Source organism: Gopherus evgoodei, chromosome 1 (assembly GCF_007399415.2).
Source record: "Gopherus evgoodei ecotype Sinaloan lineage chromosome 1, rGopEvg1_v1.p, whole genome shotgun sequence".
Taxonomy (NCBI): Eukaryota; Metazoa; Chordata; order Testudines; family Testudinidae; genus Gopherus; species Gopherus evgoodei.
In genome coordinates, this window is record NC_044322.1 from 150,138,225 (window position 1) to 150,152,514 (window position 14,290).

At 37.4% G+C, this 14,290-nt stretch overlaps 1 protein-coding gene across 9 annotated transcripts in view; it reads right to left on the reverse strand.

Annotated features, from left to right (window-relative positions):
- The window catches only part of DMD (dystrophin), a 1,715,077-nt gene that overhangs the window by 1,250,853 nt on the left and 449,934 nt on the right, over positions 1-14,290 (reverse strand). For all 9 annotated transcript variants that reach the window (XM_030575515.1, XM_030575505.1, XM_030575489.1 and 6 more), the window contains 2 exons: positions 11,051-11,174; positions 1,407-1,494 (listed from right to left, as the gene is read on the reverse strand). In XM_030575515.1, coding sequence (XP_030431375.1) covers positions 1,407-1,494; positions 11,051-11,174 — 212 coding nt within the window. The remainder of the gene's footprint in view (positions 1-1,406; positions 1,495-11,050; positions 11,175-14,290) is intronic.

A 14,290-nucleotide genomic window follows, 5' to 3' on the forward strand; every position in this document is an offset into this window, starting at 1 on the left:
ATTCAAAGCTCCTGCTCTCTGAAATAATTTTAAATGAACTATAGTCTCTTCAAAACTTGAATATAGTCAGAAAGCAAGATTAGAATCTTAGTTTCTGTGCATAACAAACTGTTAACACATAGTACAGTATTGTGAGCATTATAGTTTGCTCCATTTCCTTTCATGGTAGTAAGGTTATGTTTTTGTTTCTACCCCTTTCCAATTAATAGCATCACAATTTTCTTATTATTTTTGAATATTGGGGCTAACAGTTTGCCAGCTCAGTCTGGAGCAATAGGGCAATTCATTTATGTCTGAATAGCAAAGAAATGCTAAAAGGTCATAGCATGTTCAAGCCAATTCACTTGTTAGCAGAGATCAAAAGGAGATGTTGATTGCATTGTTTTCACCTATCTGTATTCTGTTGTCTTCTATTACATTACATGTAGTTACATTATGTATACTCTGTAATAAGATAATCCTAGATCAAAGGTGTATGTACTGGATATTTAAACTTCATGAAAATGAATGAAAGATTCTTTGGATTCCTGTAACAAAATGCATTATGTATGCATCTATAATTGGCCTGCCCATCAAACAGAATTTAAGCCTTGGAACTGTAAATGAAGCAGCACGCTAACTTCAAAGCATGGGTCATGGTGTTCAACAATGGGAAATCCAGTCTGCATTTAGTCAACAGAGAAAAAGCCCATGCTGTCATGGAAATACTTGCCAGATTGCTTTCTGGGGAAAACCACTATAAGAGTGGATCCAGGGAGCGCTGTTGTATCTCTGTACTGTTTTGGATTTTAACAGGATGGAATACTGAACAAATGACCCAAGATCCCATCACTACATCTCTGCTATCATATTGGCCTTACAAATTTTGACTCACCTGTTAATGTATTTTACCTGCTTTAACCTCTCAATAACTGATTTCTTTTTCTTAGCTAATAAACCTTTAGTTAGTTTACTAGAGAAATTGGCTGTCAGCGATGTCTTTGGTGTGAGATCCAGAGTCGTCATTGACCAGACTGACCCTTTGAGGTTGATAGTAACTGAATGTGAGATGATTTTTTCTTTTAATAAACTTTCATCACAAAGTCCAGCTTTGGGTGGTAAACGGGGGCTAGAGAGCCTAAGGGGACTGTGTGTGGCTCCAAGACTAATACAGGAATCCAAGAGTGCACATTTGTTACTGGCTTGGTGAAATCTTGGTGAATATACCATCAGTTTGGGGTGCCTATACTGTTTTCTAACAGGCTGAGCTGAGGCTGGCTCTCTCAGTGGTGGGTCACTCCAGACAGAGTGACAAAAATATAAAGCAAAATTAACTTACCATTCCATTAAAGTGCTTTGCTAACAAAATTCTTGTGTATTTATCCCATCCCTAAGATTATCATCTATTTCAAACCCCATGTCATTACCATTCACCATCTGTTCCACCAAGGCCTCTGCTGATCTGCTGGTGTCTTGCAGTTTCCTGTACTTCTCAGACTTTTCTCGCTCGATGGCCTGTAGCATGACAGGAAAGGTGAGAATTTAGACAGAGATTTTGAAGACACCAAATAATTAATCTGTACATCCTCTACCACCATGAAATCTTTTTACCTTGTCAAATCACCCTGCTAACCTCCTGACTTGACAACAGAACAAACCTCACAAAGTTGGATATGCTTCTGGCCACATAACTTTAGGAAAGAAAGGTCAAATAATAAATTTCCATGTGCAAGCATGACAAGATTATTTGATAAATGATACATGTAGGTCCTTCATAGACAAATAGCACAATTTCCCCATGTGCCCAGAAGGACAGACAAGTTCTACCAGAATTCAGTGGGAAATAATTGTCTTACTGAAGCACAAAAGGTCCTTGAGTTATGTACCCAGAAGTCTGAATGCCTCACACAGGTGAGTGCAGCACCAGTGAGAACACAGTAACTCAAGCTGGACTTTGCAGTGTGGTTGGTACCACCCAGGAGCTGATCTCTCGCTCTGAAAATGCAGTGAAGACATACTAAGTGACCTGACTATAAAAGGTGTTGAGAGCCCTCACAACTTGTAATGAAGCCAAATAAATTAGGCCACTGCTTTAGATACCTAAGTATAGATTTAGATGACTAACATTACACTCCTTATTTACATAGATAAGTATATATAAACACACTTTTTTAAAGTGATACTGGACTTGAAATAGCTTTTAAAAATGCATTTATTTTAACAAAGATGATTAAAGTGCATTAAATATTAATACCAATACTTTTCTGCTGAGAAGACACTTAATTTGTACATCACAACTATCAGTGCGTGAATTAACAGCAGTTAAATTAATTCAAAATACCTCAAATTAATTCAAAATTGGTTCTCACTTCTTCAAAATTATCATGCTAACAGAATCATACACAGTAAAAATGGACTTTCTGAATACAATGTTTTTCACTGTACCTGAAAATTTGGGGATTTTGCATATTTTTGTATCAAAATGAATGTCTTGGAAAAAATAAAGGAAATAAAATTGGAAAGTACAAATGTATATTTTTTAAATGAATTTAAGCCCTGATTCTACAATGGGATGTACAAAGACAGAATCCTGACCATGCATATGTCCTCAGTGATGCCAATGTAGCAGATAGAGCCTAACTGTGCACATCTTATACCAGGCCTGGGGCTTCAGAGAGCCACCTTCAACACCCTCACACAGTCCTATTCACACATATCCAAGGCCTACCATTATCTCATTGTATGTTTTATCATGAATTATATATACACATAGCTGCAATCTATTCTTATAATACCTTTCATCATATATTTTAATAATTTTATATGTCCACTGTAACAATATACCAAATTTTACAGAAAATATTTACATCAATTTAATTTTGTGCAAATAACACATCTGAAATAATGAAGATGAGGACTGATGTTTAGTGAGGAATTAAGTTTGGGAACACTTTGGTAAGCATGTGTTTTATTATACGTTTATAGACACCCACATAAAAACAGAGGTTATGAAATACTGCATGATAGTATGATGTGGTATCTAGATTTTATCAGAATGAATTTACTTACTTATGGCTTGCATGGGTCATTCCTAACAAGTACAAATAAAATCTTTATGCCACATCATCATGTGTTTTATATGTCACATACATTACAGAAAACCTGTTGTCGAAATGCACTTTAGAGAGCTTTAAAAATGGACATTGGATTGTTTTGTTTGTTTGTTTCACTCTGCCTGTAAAGCTAAGTGATGTAATTACCCTTAGTCTAACTGTAGAGAGGCCAGAAGGAACCATAAAAGCTACTCTAATGAATCTATATATAGATTATTTATATATATTTTTATGTATTTATATATAGAATACTGATTTTTCTAAGCATAAAAATGACAAGGCATTTAAGTTTGTGATCCTGAACCTTCCAAGGCCAGACACAAATACTGTGAGTGCCAGTGGAAAGTTCAGAAACTCCCCTTCCATATGGTAAAAAGTTCCTATTTCCAGAAGATAACAGACTTTTCATAGTTCTGACATTTTTACATCTATAGAAAACATGTCACTAGCCCAAGACAAATTTCACCTTTTGAGGTCCTTAGTCGAGGTTGTATCTTGGGGGCAGAAAGGGGAAATATTTACTGCTGCTTATCAATGCTGATTAGTATTGTCCCACTGCTGCCCTTTGCGCCCACCAGCTCGCTGCTATATCCATCAGTTGTCTGTCTTATTCTTCGATTGTAAACTCCTAGGACTGTCTCTTCATTAGATATATGTACAGTACTTAGCGCAGTTGGATGAGGGATTCCTCGGTGCTAATGCAAGCCAAATAATAATGATTGCCATCATCTTGGCAGGCTGATTTTTTTTTAAAGTGATTTTTTTAAAGCTAACTTGAGGTGTGTGCACATGTTGGAATAAGTCCCATAAGTTGTGGATTAAGGGTATAGATGAAATAGTCAAAGTTGCATGATGAAGAACCACATGAATTAATTTCTCACATGGACGGAATTGCCACGTGAGTGGGGTGTGTGTCACCTCCCTTCCCTTCCCCAGCCCATGTGCATGTATATCCATACAACAAGATGATAAATATAATGTTAAGATTGTATTCAAAAGTCTGGAAATGCCAAAGTAAAGGCGGCCTACACAACATGAATTCTGCTCCCTTGTGCGTATGCATTTTGAGATATTTTGAGATTATTTTTAAGTACATGATCACATTTTTCCACAGGTCCCATCATCATTAATTCTGCAGGCTTAACAGTGCACAGTGAATGAAATAACTTTTAAATATTTATGGTTAGCCTCATAAGTTATTTCCCTGTGCCTCATAAATGGTGCATCACCCATTCCTGCACTGAATGAAGCAGCGGGTCCTGTCAACATGCCTCTCATTTACCTCTTCAACCCTCCATTATTATGTATTTCTCATCTTCTGTAGTGGATGAGGTAGTACTCTTCTGGACCCAAGGCTCATTCACTACAAAAGTGGTTTGAGGTTAAGATTGTGCAGAAAACCTTAATTTTAGCATTTCCAAACCTTTGAGTGCTACATATTAGAACTTTAACAACTGCAGTAGTCAAACATTTTCTGAGGAAAAGTTTTTCCATTGGAAAAGAGGGCTTTTTTTTTTTAATCAATATTTTTCACACAAATATTGTCCATCAATTTTTCATGTTTCAATATTTTTCTCGAAAAATAAAACATTTTGGAAACAAAACATTTGTGGAAAAATATCCTTAATTTTTAAGAATTTTTCTATTTTTAAATGCAAATTTTCCCTCACTTTCTGACTGCGCTTCAATTAGCAAAAGCTGTGAAAAAATGTCAAAGTTTGGAAAAACCTACTTTCCCATGCATTATTGTTGTTTTCCAACTTCTGCCAGTTGGCAGTCAGTAACAAAATATTGAAAGTGTGACTGAGAGAAACAGTAACACTTACAGATTTAAGTAGTCTGTTAAAATTGAAATGTGAACATGTTACTTCTAAAACTGAAATGTGTTTTTTCTTACCTTCCCACTTTTCATTCCTGTTTCCCAGTTGGTGCCACTGGAAAAAGTTGGGAAACAGTAACCAAGTATTTGAAAGTGAGGAAAAAACCCACTTGACTCACACTTTTGAAATTTCCTACAGGAAAAACTGGAGTTTCCAATGGGAAATTTCAAATGCAAGAAAAATTCTAATTTTCCAGTCAACTTTACTTGACAGTCTCTTTATGTGTGGTTATTATTGTAAGTACTTTGTTAGCTTAAAAAAAAAAACGATAATAGGAAAAAAACCCCATGTGCATCTATTTTCTAGTCAGCAGTAGAACACTTCACTCCTACGCAACATGCTATACTACCCACACAGTGAGACAACAGTTCATGCCCCTTTGTGATAATCTGATAAGAGCAGACTATCACACTACAGGATCTTATTCAGATATAATAGTTTCATCTCATCAGCAACCAACATTTAAAATGTTTTATTCTTAAATCTACAGTGGTACGTCAGGCCCTGTTCACAAAAACACTTAAAAAATTAAAACTCCTCAATTTGGTCAATAGCAATGTAGGGTGTCATTCCCCACTCTCCACCATGCAGGCCCAATCCTGAAAAACTAGGAGGCTACTATTGAATCATACGATTTTATTTGGTAACAAATTATCCAAGATCATTACATGCAGCAGTACCATGTCTACAATGGAAACATTAAACAAATGTTAAATTGTTGCTGTTTGATTCCCAGTTTTGATATACCAGCCGCAAGCTGCACAGTGAGAGTTTCTGTTCAAAATCTTAGGGCTTGTCTACACAGTTAGTCATTGCATGACAAACCAAGGTGTGAACGTACACGGTTGCATACAAAGCTGTAAGGATAAGTCCTAAGCTATAATATGCAGAGTTCAACTTCTTTAAAAAAGGTTTTGATCCAACCACAATATGTCTGTAAAGTAGCTCTAAAAGGCTGCTATAAAAGGAAAAAAATAATATTTAGGAGCTTCAGATTGCTAAGGGGCCAAATTTAAGTGGTCTGATCATTGTACTTTGTGAACTCTCCCATATTTCCAAAATTGGGGTTTCTGGTAAGTTTAAATTCAACTCTGAATTTTCAGGCTTCTAAATGTTATTTTCTTCACTAACTACATCATTGTAAATATGTTTATTGTTAAATTATTGATATATATTCTCAACCTTGGATGACTTGTTAAAGTTTTCTGTCTAGTTAATTTTCATTATTTTCTCCACCTAAGCCCTTTACATTCAGATTCACAGTAACAAAGGAACCTGTCATTATACCTGAACAAGGAACACTTTAAAGCATTGTTAAAATTGTTTTCTGTAATGTACATATCACATACAGAATTCATGAAGGTGTGGAATAGGGTAAAAGGTTTTATTGGCATTCATTTTAGATTACATACATTAATGGTCATCCCATAATGAAATCTTCATACCACATAACCATGTATTCCTGATAAAGCACCATATAAGACCAAAATAAAGAGATATCCCATGGACTTTGGATCAGATCCATAATCTCTCTCTGCTCCTGTGTGCGAATAAACCCAGTGTCTGTGTGTACATATGCACATGTGTACGCATGTCTATATATATTTATAGGTGTAGGGGTGGGTGTGTGCGTGTGTAAGTAACAGTATAATACATGTATACAGACAGCCTCATTGAATCATCATTTCTATAATCTTTATTGTTTTTGTCTTAACATTTGTAATTAAATAGTTCTAGTCAATAGCTGACTTTTGATTCTGGAGATGCAGATTTCAGCAGGCAGCCCATACCCCATCATCTTATTTTTCCTTGTTCTGACTCTTATTTCCACAGAAATAAAAGTGAGAACTGGCAGCCAGCAGTTGTGAAAGCTCTTGTTAATTTAAGGTGCTGGCTGCCACTTCCCACCTCTGCTTCCATTTCCAAGGAGAGAGAGGTTGTGTCTGAAAAAAATCAAGTACAGGCAAGTTTTCAAATCTGGCTGTTTAAAAACTTGCCCTTACTTTACTTCTGCCAGCAGCTGAGCAGTGTCCAGTACAGATTTTGGCCACTAGCTGTCACCAATGATCTTTAAAAGTTTCCCTTCTTGTCAAGGCTGATTCCCCACTCTGTCACTTCGAGTGCAGAAGGTGGGGCCCCACAGGGATTCTAAAAATGAATATTTGCCATTCCAGGCTTGTATTAAACTCCTAAGGTTACAGCTTCTCTCTGACCTTGGCTTGGTAAATGCTGCCACCACCCAAATGCCAAAAAACAACAACCCTTGGATCCCAGAAGGAGCACTTGGGAATTCCTCCATGTGGGGAACCCTCAAGCCCTTTCACACACACTCCCTCCAGGGAAGAGCTGAGAAAGAAAAAGGAAATTAGCTGTTTCCCCCAGCTAATCAAGCAGCATATGCACAAACCTCTCAGGACACCAAAAATCCAATCCTGTTCTTAAAAAAGATAAATTTTATTAAAAACAAAACGTAAGAAAATACATCTGGAACTTAGGCTTTTGCTAGATTTAAAAGAGCAATTCCAAAAATTAAGCACCCAAAATAGCTTTCTTGGGAGTTAAGCTTAAAGGTTACAAGCAAACAAAAGCATCTGAGGTTAGCACAGAGGAGATCCACAAACCAAAATAAAGAAATAACCTGGTAGCATCTAACTAAACATTCCCTATTCAAATTATTCCTTCTGGGTATGGAAAGTACTTTTCAAACCTTACATGGCATTTCTGCTTACAGCATTGCTACTCCATGTTCCTGCAGCCCAGAAAACAACTGACAAAGGGAAAATTTCTTTCCTCATTTAAAAAAGTTCAAGCCTTCCCATTGGCTCTTTTGGTCAGGTACCCACTCTTTTTTCTTTACCTGGGGGACTTTTTAACCCTTAACAGGTAAAGCAAGTAAAGAACAGCTTCCAAGAGGGATTTTACAGCTAACTGGCTGCCTGGGTGTCCATCAAAGGGAGCCATCTTCCTCTTTATTTATCACACTGCACCTGCAACCTGTAGATCCTCAAATGAGGAGTTACTCAAGGCAAAATGTAATCCTTTAAAAATAAAGATGTTGCTCCAAACCTAACTCAGCTGTGGTCTTTTTATAAAGATTGTCAGTGTTAACCTGAGACAACAATGTTTTTTATTTCTCCCATTTCTTTTTAGAAGAGGAAGTCCTTCATTTTTTTCCCTAACCTGCATCCCAATCTTTGATCTCAGAAACAGATTTTTCTGCACTGTTTTGCAGCACAGGTAATTGGAAAAAAGCTTTTCAGTCATGCTACTACTCACTTTCTAAGGTTGTCTATGGAAGATCTGAAAGATCCTGTTGTCTCCAATCCCTTGCACCCAACTTCCAATATTACAGTATCTGGGGGGACCAAAATGGAGGGGAGAACCATGCAGGAATCCAATCCAGCAGAGTTTCATGTAATATATCTTTTGGCAAAGAGATCTGAAAATATGGTGCTCCTAATGGCCTCTCACCCCCAAACTCTGCCTCTCCATTAATAAAAGAGGAGCAAGTATAGGAGACCAACTAGAGTATGAGGCAAGAGCTGCTGGGAACCACAGTTGGGAGCAAATTAGGTCTGTGGTTCACCTACCTCCATCTCTCACTTGCAGGGACATAGATCACCGCCTCCTTGGGAGCAAAGGAAGGAAAGGAGGAGGGCAGTGAATGAACCATGGCTCCTGAATCCCTAAAGTATATTATAAAGTATTATAAAACTGTCATTAGTAAGGGGAACATCTTATTGGCTAAGGCCATCTGTCATAAACAGATAGCTAAGGGTTAATGTCTCTTTCACCTATAAAAGGGTTAATAAACAGTGACCTGAAACACCTGACCAGAGGACCAATCAGGAGACAAAATACTTTCAAAACTAGGTGGAGGGAAGTTTGGGTGTGAGTTCTTTGTTCTTTGTTCTTCTCTCGGAGGGTCTGAGAGAGACCAGACATTACTACAGGCTCTCTGTGTTTCTTTTCATAGAGTAAGTAAAACAGGTGGTTTAGGCTTTTTAATTGTTTTAACTCTATTTGCAATTGTGGATCTGGCTGGTTAACTTTTATATGTGTAGTTGCTGGGAATATTTTGATTTGTATTGGTACTGGTGGGAAAGTCTCTTTCTGGTGTCTGTAAGCTATAAAACCCTGTAATATTTACATCCTGAAGTTACAGAGATAATTCTTTACTTTTTCCTTTCTTTTATTAAAAGATTTATTTTTAGAGAACCTGATTGATTGGTTTTTCTCTGTTTCCCTTGTTTTATCCAAGGGGATTGGGATAACTCACCAGGAGGGGTGGAGGAGATAGGGAGTGATAAAATCTCTCTCTGTTTTCCTTGAATCTGTTTGCCTCTTTGAGGAAGGGAAGGGAGATGCTTCTCTGTATGGTGATTTAAGAGGTTAGATCAGTATCTCAGAATAGCCCAGGGAGGGAAATTCTGGGAGGGGGTGAGGTGGGGGAATGGTTTATTTCTCCTTGTTTTAAGAACCCAAGGGATCTGGGTTCTTGGGGTCCCCAGGGAAGGTGGGGAGGTCAGAGTGCCCCAAAACACTATATTTTTGGGTGGTGGCAGCCTATCAAATCTAAGTTGGTAATTAAGCTTAGGGAAATTCATGCTAGTATCTCATTTTCTGGACTCTAAGGTTCAGATTTGGGAAAGATTGCTAGGACACCATCTGATTGTGCAAGTGTTCAGAATAATTACAAAGGTCTGGGCAAGAGCTAATTTGCCAACTTTGAGGTGGTTATGCTCCTAAAAACGGAAACAAAGGGAACCTTCAATTATTAAAAAAAAAACCAAAACAATAGTATAATGGGTGAAGCACTCAGAAAATTAAGTGTCTATCTCTTTATGAATTAAATTGTCCCAGTCACTCTGATATCTGAATGCTTGCATCCATCATACCTTCTGCATGTACTGTGCCAGTTTTATTTCTAATATGTGCATATTTCATGGAGCAGACAGAAAATGATCAGAGTAAAATCATTTACCATATAATTATGAATATTACTTCAGAAAAATGCACTTCCAAGTACACAAAAATGAGCGAGTGGCACCAGAAAGCTGCTTTCAGTATACCACAGACTACTCGGTGCTTTCTTCCAATATTGCTATAGAGACTATCGATTAAACACAAACCACTGCAAGGTAAGTGAGATAACAAGAAACTTTTGAATATATACTTCTGGAGGGCTGAAATTCTATGTTCCTTCATCTTAACAGAGCTGATTTAAGATGGAGAGGCAGACAGGAGGACAAACATATAGCAGAAATTATTTAGTGTTGGTAATCCTGCTCCATTTACAGTACATGGAGTAAGAATTTTTATTTGTTAATTTTTAAACAAACACATTTGTAAAAAATCACAGGCTTTGAGTGTAATAGCTAGCTAGACATGGATTTCTCCTTCTCGTACTCAGAATAAAGCAGTTAATTTTTGCAACTATTTTCAAAAATCAAATTATTTCCACATATTCAAATATTTTAGTGTTTAACAGACTAAATTCAGAGTGTGTGAGAAACACACCCAGTGCTATGGCTTACACACTGCAAAATCATCATTGAGGACACAGAAGATTAAAGAATCATTTTTCAAGTGTTCCATGCTACCATGGCCAGGCTTGTTTAAATTCAACTGAGCATTATGATTGTTAATATTTGGGATCTTTACTAGAATGAAATACTGATTCTTCCTTAACATATAGTATAATATGACTTTGCTTTTTAATATGTGATACTAACATAAAAATACTAAAATGAAAAGAGTAGTAGTATGGTTGTATACATAGCACGCTATATATAAAGCTTGATTCTGCAATCATTTAGGCTTGTACAAATCTGCTGTACAAGTTACAAGTGTGTGAACTTGGATGTATGGATCAACACCACCTCAGGCACAACATATATCAAGCTGCCAGCCAAAATCTGGTACACACAAAATTAATGAGCATATCTGAAAGTTTGGCTGTCTATGGACAATCAATGTTTGCCAATCTACAGTTCACCTTTTTTAGATTTGGACTTTGAAAGTACTTTGAAAAATTAATACAAATTAACAAACAAATATGAAAGTATATTTTCCTACATTGACTCTTTCTCTGAGGTTTGACAGGTTGCCTTCTTTTCTATATATTGCAAACTCGGGGCTCTGAAGTACAGCTTCTGAGCGGGTCATCCAACTGTGTAGTTCTGTTGTATCGACGTCAAACCTGAGATACAGAGAAATAAAATATTTTTTTTTCTTTACACATAAAAGACTTAAAATTAACAATCACATCAAACATATTATACCAGGTGTTTCAACCAGAATTATGAATTAAATATAAAAAAAAGTGGTGACTGCCATCAGAAACAGAAGCTCTAGATATGTGGTATCTACTGGAATGCAACCTAACCGTCAACTGCAAAACTTAGGAGCCCTTCTGTAAACCTGTAAATGCTTCCTAGTTTTTTATACTCATCTGTCTACGGAACAGACAACTCCACTTTCACATCCAGGTTTCCAGACTTATGAGCTGACTTCTTTTGTAAAATATGCAAAGAATGACTTTCACAGCTAAGACAAGCTACCGTCTCAATTAGGGAGGAAGGCTTCTCTCTGGGTTAACAGATGCACTTATAGCCTTCATACCACAAAGGTTCTGATTCTACCCTCTACTGGCTGATATGAAGGATACAGGTCGGAGGAGGGAGGGAGTCTTTCCCAATTGATTTATGTTAGCTCTAGTTACCAGTCACCTGACCTTTAAAATTTTTTTTAAAAATTAGTACCATGTGGAATTCTTTTGTGCCCCCCCCACACTTTTCAGTACTTTATTTTATAGCTGTTTTTTAAAATGGATTTTATTTCTTCACTATCCCCTGCAACACTGATTCACCTATTGTCATTCAGAAAGAGAGGAGTTCAAAATGAAGGTGCATTTAGGACTAGGTTTATTACGTGCAGGGACCTAATTTGCTGAGAAGCATGGAGGAGTCATGAAGCTGCAAGTTGATTTAGTCTCTACACCAAATGGTTAAAGATTTGCCTCCCTGTCCAGTCCTCTTGCCAGCACAGGTGAAGAAAGAATGCAAAGAGAGTCAATGTAGATTTAAACACACTGGGACTGAAGAAGCTGCTCTATAGAACCCAAAATCAAATTACTTCAGACAATTTCTCTAAAGAATTCCCTGACTTTAAAATGGGCTTTTGCCTGGCATATATTTAAAAATCTGATAATTTATTGTCTTTGAAATTCTTTCCCTTAAGTAGTGTGCATGCTTTGGTTTTCCAGCTGCAGAATGTGTGTCTGTCATCCTCTATGTCACCAACCTTAACCAAAGTGCTGTCTTTTACTCTACCTTCTCTCTGTAGCCTAACACAGCCTGGCTGTATTAAAATCTTGCTTCTTCTTACTCCACAGTATGTCAAAGATCTGACCTTTACACTCTGTCTATACTATTTGAAATCTCATACAGGCTTTTATCATCCCTCATCTTCATTACTGCAACTCCTTTTGCTAAGCATCCTTACCTCTCTCTCCCTTTTACCTTACTGCTTATCAGCTCCATTCAAAACTCTGCTGCTGAGGCCACCCTCATGGTCTTTTGTTCCAACAGTCTCTCCACTCAATCGAATACAAACTTTACCTTTAAGGCAGTTCACAACTTAGTTCCTTTCTACTTACATACTTCTGTATCTTATGACTCTCAGACACCACTTCCATTTCACCAACTCTGTCAGCCTTGATCCTGTTTACCTACTCTCCCACAAGCATCTTCACATTTTCTTCTCTGCTGGTTCTTATACATAGCATACTTTTCTGAGCTATTCAGTAAAATCATTACCCTTTCTTCCAAATCTTTCCTCAAGACCCACATCTATTGTGATGCCTACAGAAAACTGCCAATTGATAACTACATAGATGACCGCCAGTGACCTTGGATACCTATCATTGTTTACTTACATTTCAAAAGTAAAAAAAGTAATTGAATGACTTAAAACTATCTGTGCACATAGATAAATGAATTATAGGCTCTCCTCCATGTCTATTCCTTCCAAGTGTCTGTTACATCCAGTTTGTCATGTCTTAATCTAGATTTTAACCTCCTCAGAAAAGAGACTGCCTTTACTGTATACTTAAGCACTGAGGAGCCCTGATCCTGATTTGGGCTCCTGGATGCTATCATAATAAAAATAAGTAATAACAATTAAGAAAATACAATCAGACAGCTATCTATCCAGACATTTTGAAACCATCATCACTGGAGATTCTGAGCCCATAAAGCTAAAGTACAATTATCTAAATCACTTCACAATCAAATTTGCATGCCTTATCCAACAAAGAAAAGCAAGGCAATTTTTAGTCTAATTATGGTTCTGATTTTCAAAGATCATTTTGTAGAAGCCAATCTTTTGTATTAAGCATTTATTTATGTGCAGGAAGTGAGGGTTATTTTGAAAGTTACACTGTATGTAGAGGCACACTAAAATTTCAAAATCATTTGGGGATTTATGGGCATGAGCTATTCAAACTTCCACACATATAGGCTCATAACTTGACTATCATGGAAGTGCAACCATTTTGAGCTGAGGCCCTGTGAAAATCTGTGGCTTGCAGTAGAGTAGCAGGTCCAAGTACATATGTAAATCAGTGGATGTGACATTAATACAGCTTGCTAGCACTTCACTTTTGCTGTCAATGGCTGAAGATATAAAGCAGGATAATTTTAATCCATGACAACATCTGGCTGGTTGTCAGATTGATATCTTCTTCACTCTAAATTGGATGACCTCAAGCACCAGTGTAAGAGGATGAACACCAGGTCTTCTTAGTATATGTGACAATTCAGAAAGAAGTAGTGTAGGTAGAAAGGGCACTTCTGTACAGCACCTCTGAATATTGTGTCTTGCTACCTAGCAGCTCTGTGTTCTTAGGGAACTGGGGCGCAGTACCCAGCCGGTCTGACTCATGAAAGACCTTCCCCCTCCCCAGCTTCTGCTTGAACCAAAGCCAATTCGAAGGAAGACTTACACAAAGCAATGAAAAGGCAGTCAGAGACACACCTAAACCACTCCAGACAAGGGTGACAGGACTAAGGAAACTCCCCTAGCCTTATTTGCATCAAAAGTTAGGACAGGGAGGCATCCCTAATAGCATACAGAGTGGAGAACAGAGATTCCAAAGCAATAACTGCATGGAACTGTGGGACCAGAAAAGCAGGGAAGCACTGCATGATGGGGAATTTCTGCTCCAGATGTTAATGAACCCGCACCTGCACACACCCAGCTCAGTAGTTATCAGAACAATCTGAGTAATAAATCCTTTACTGGTATCCAAAATAC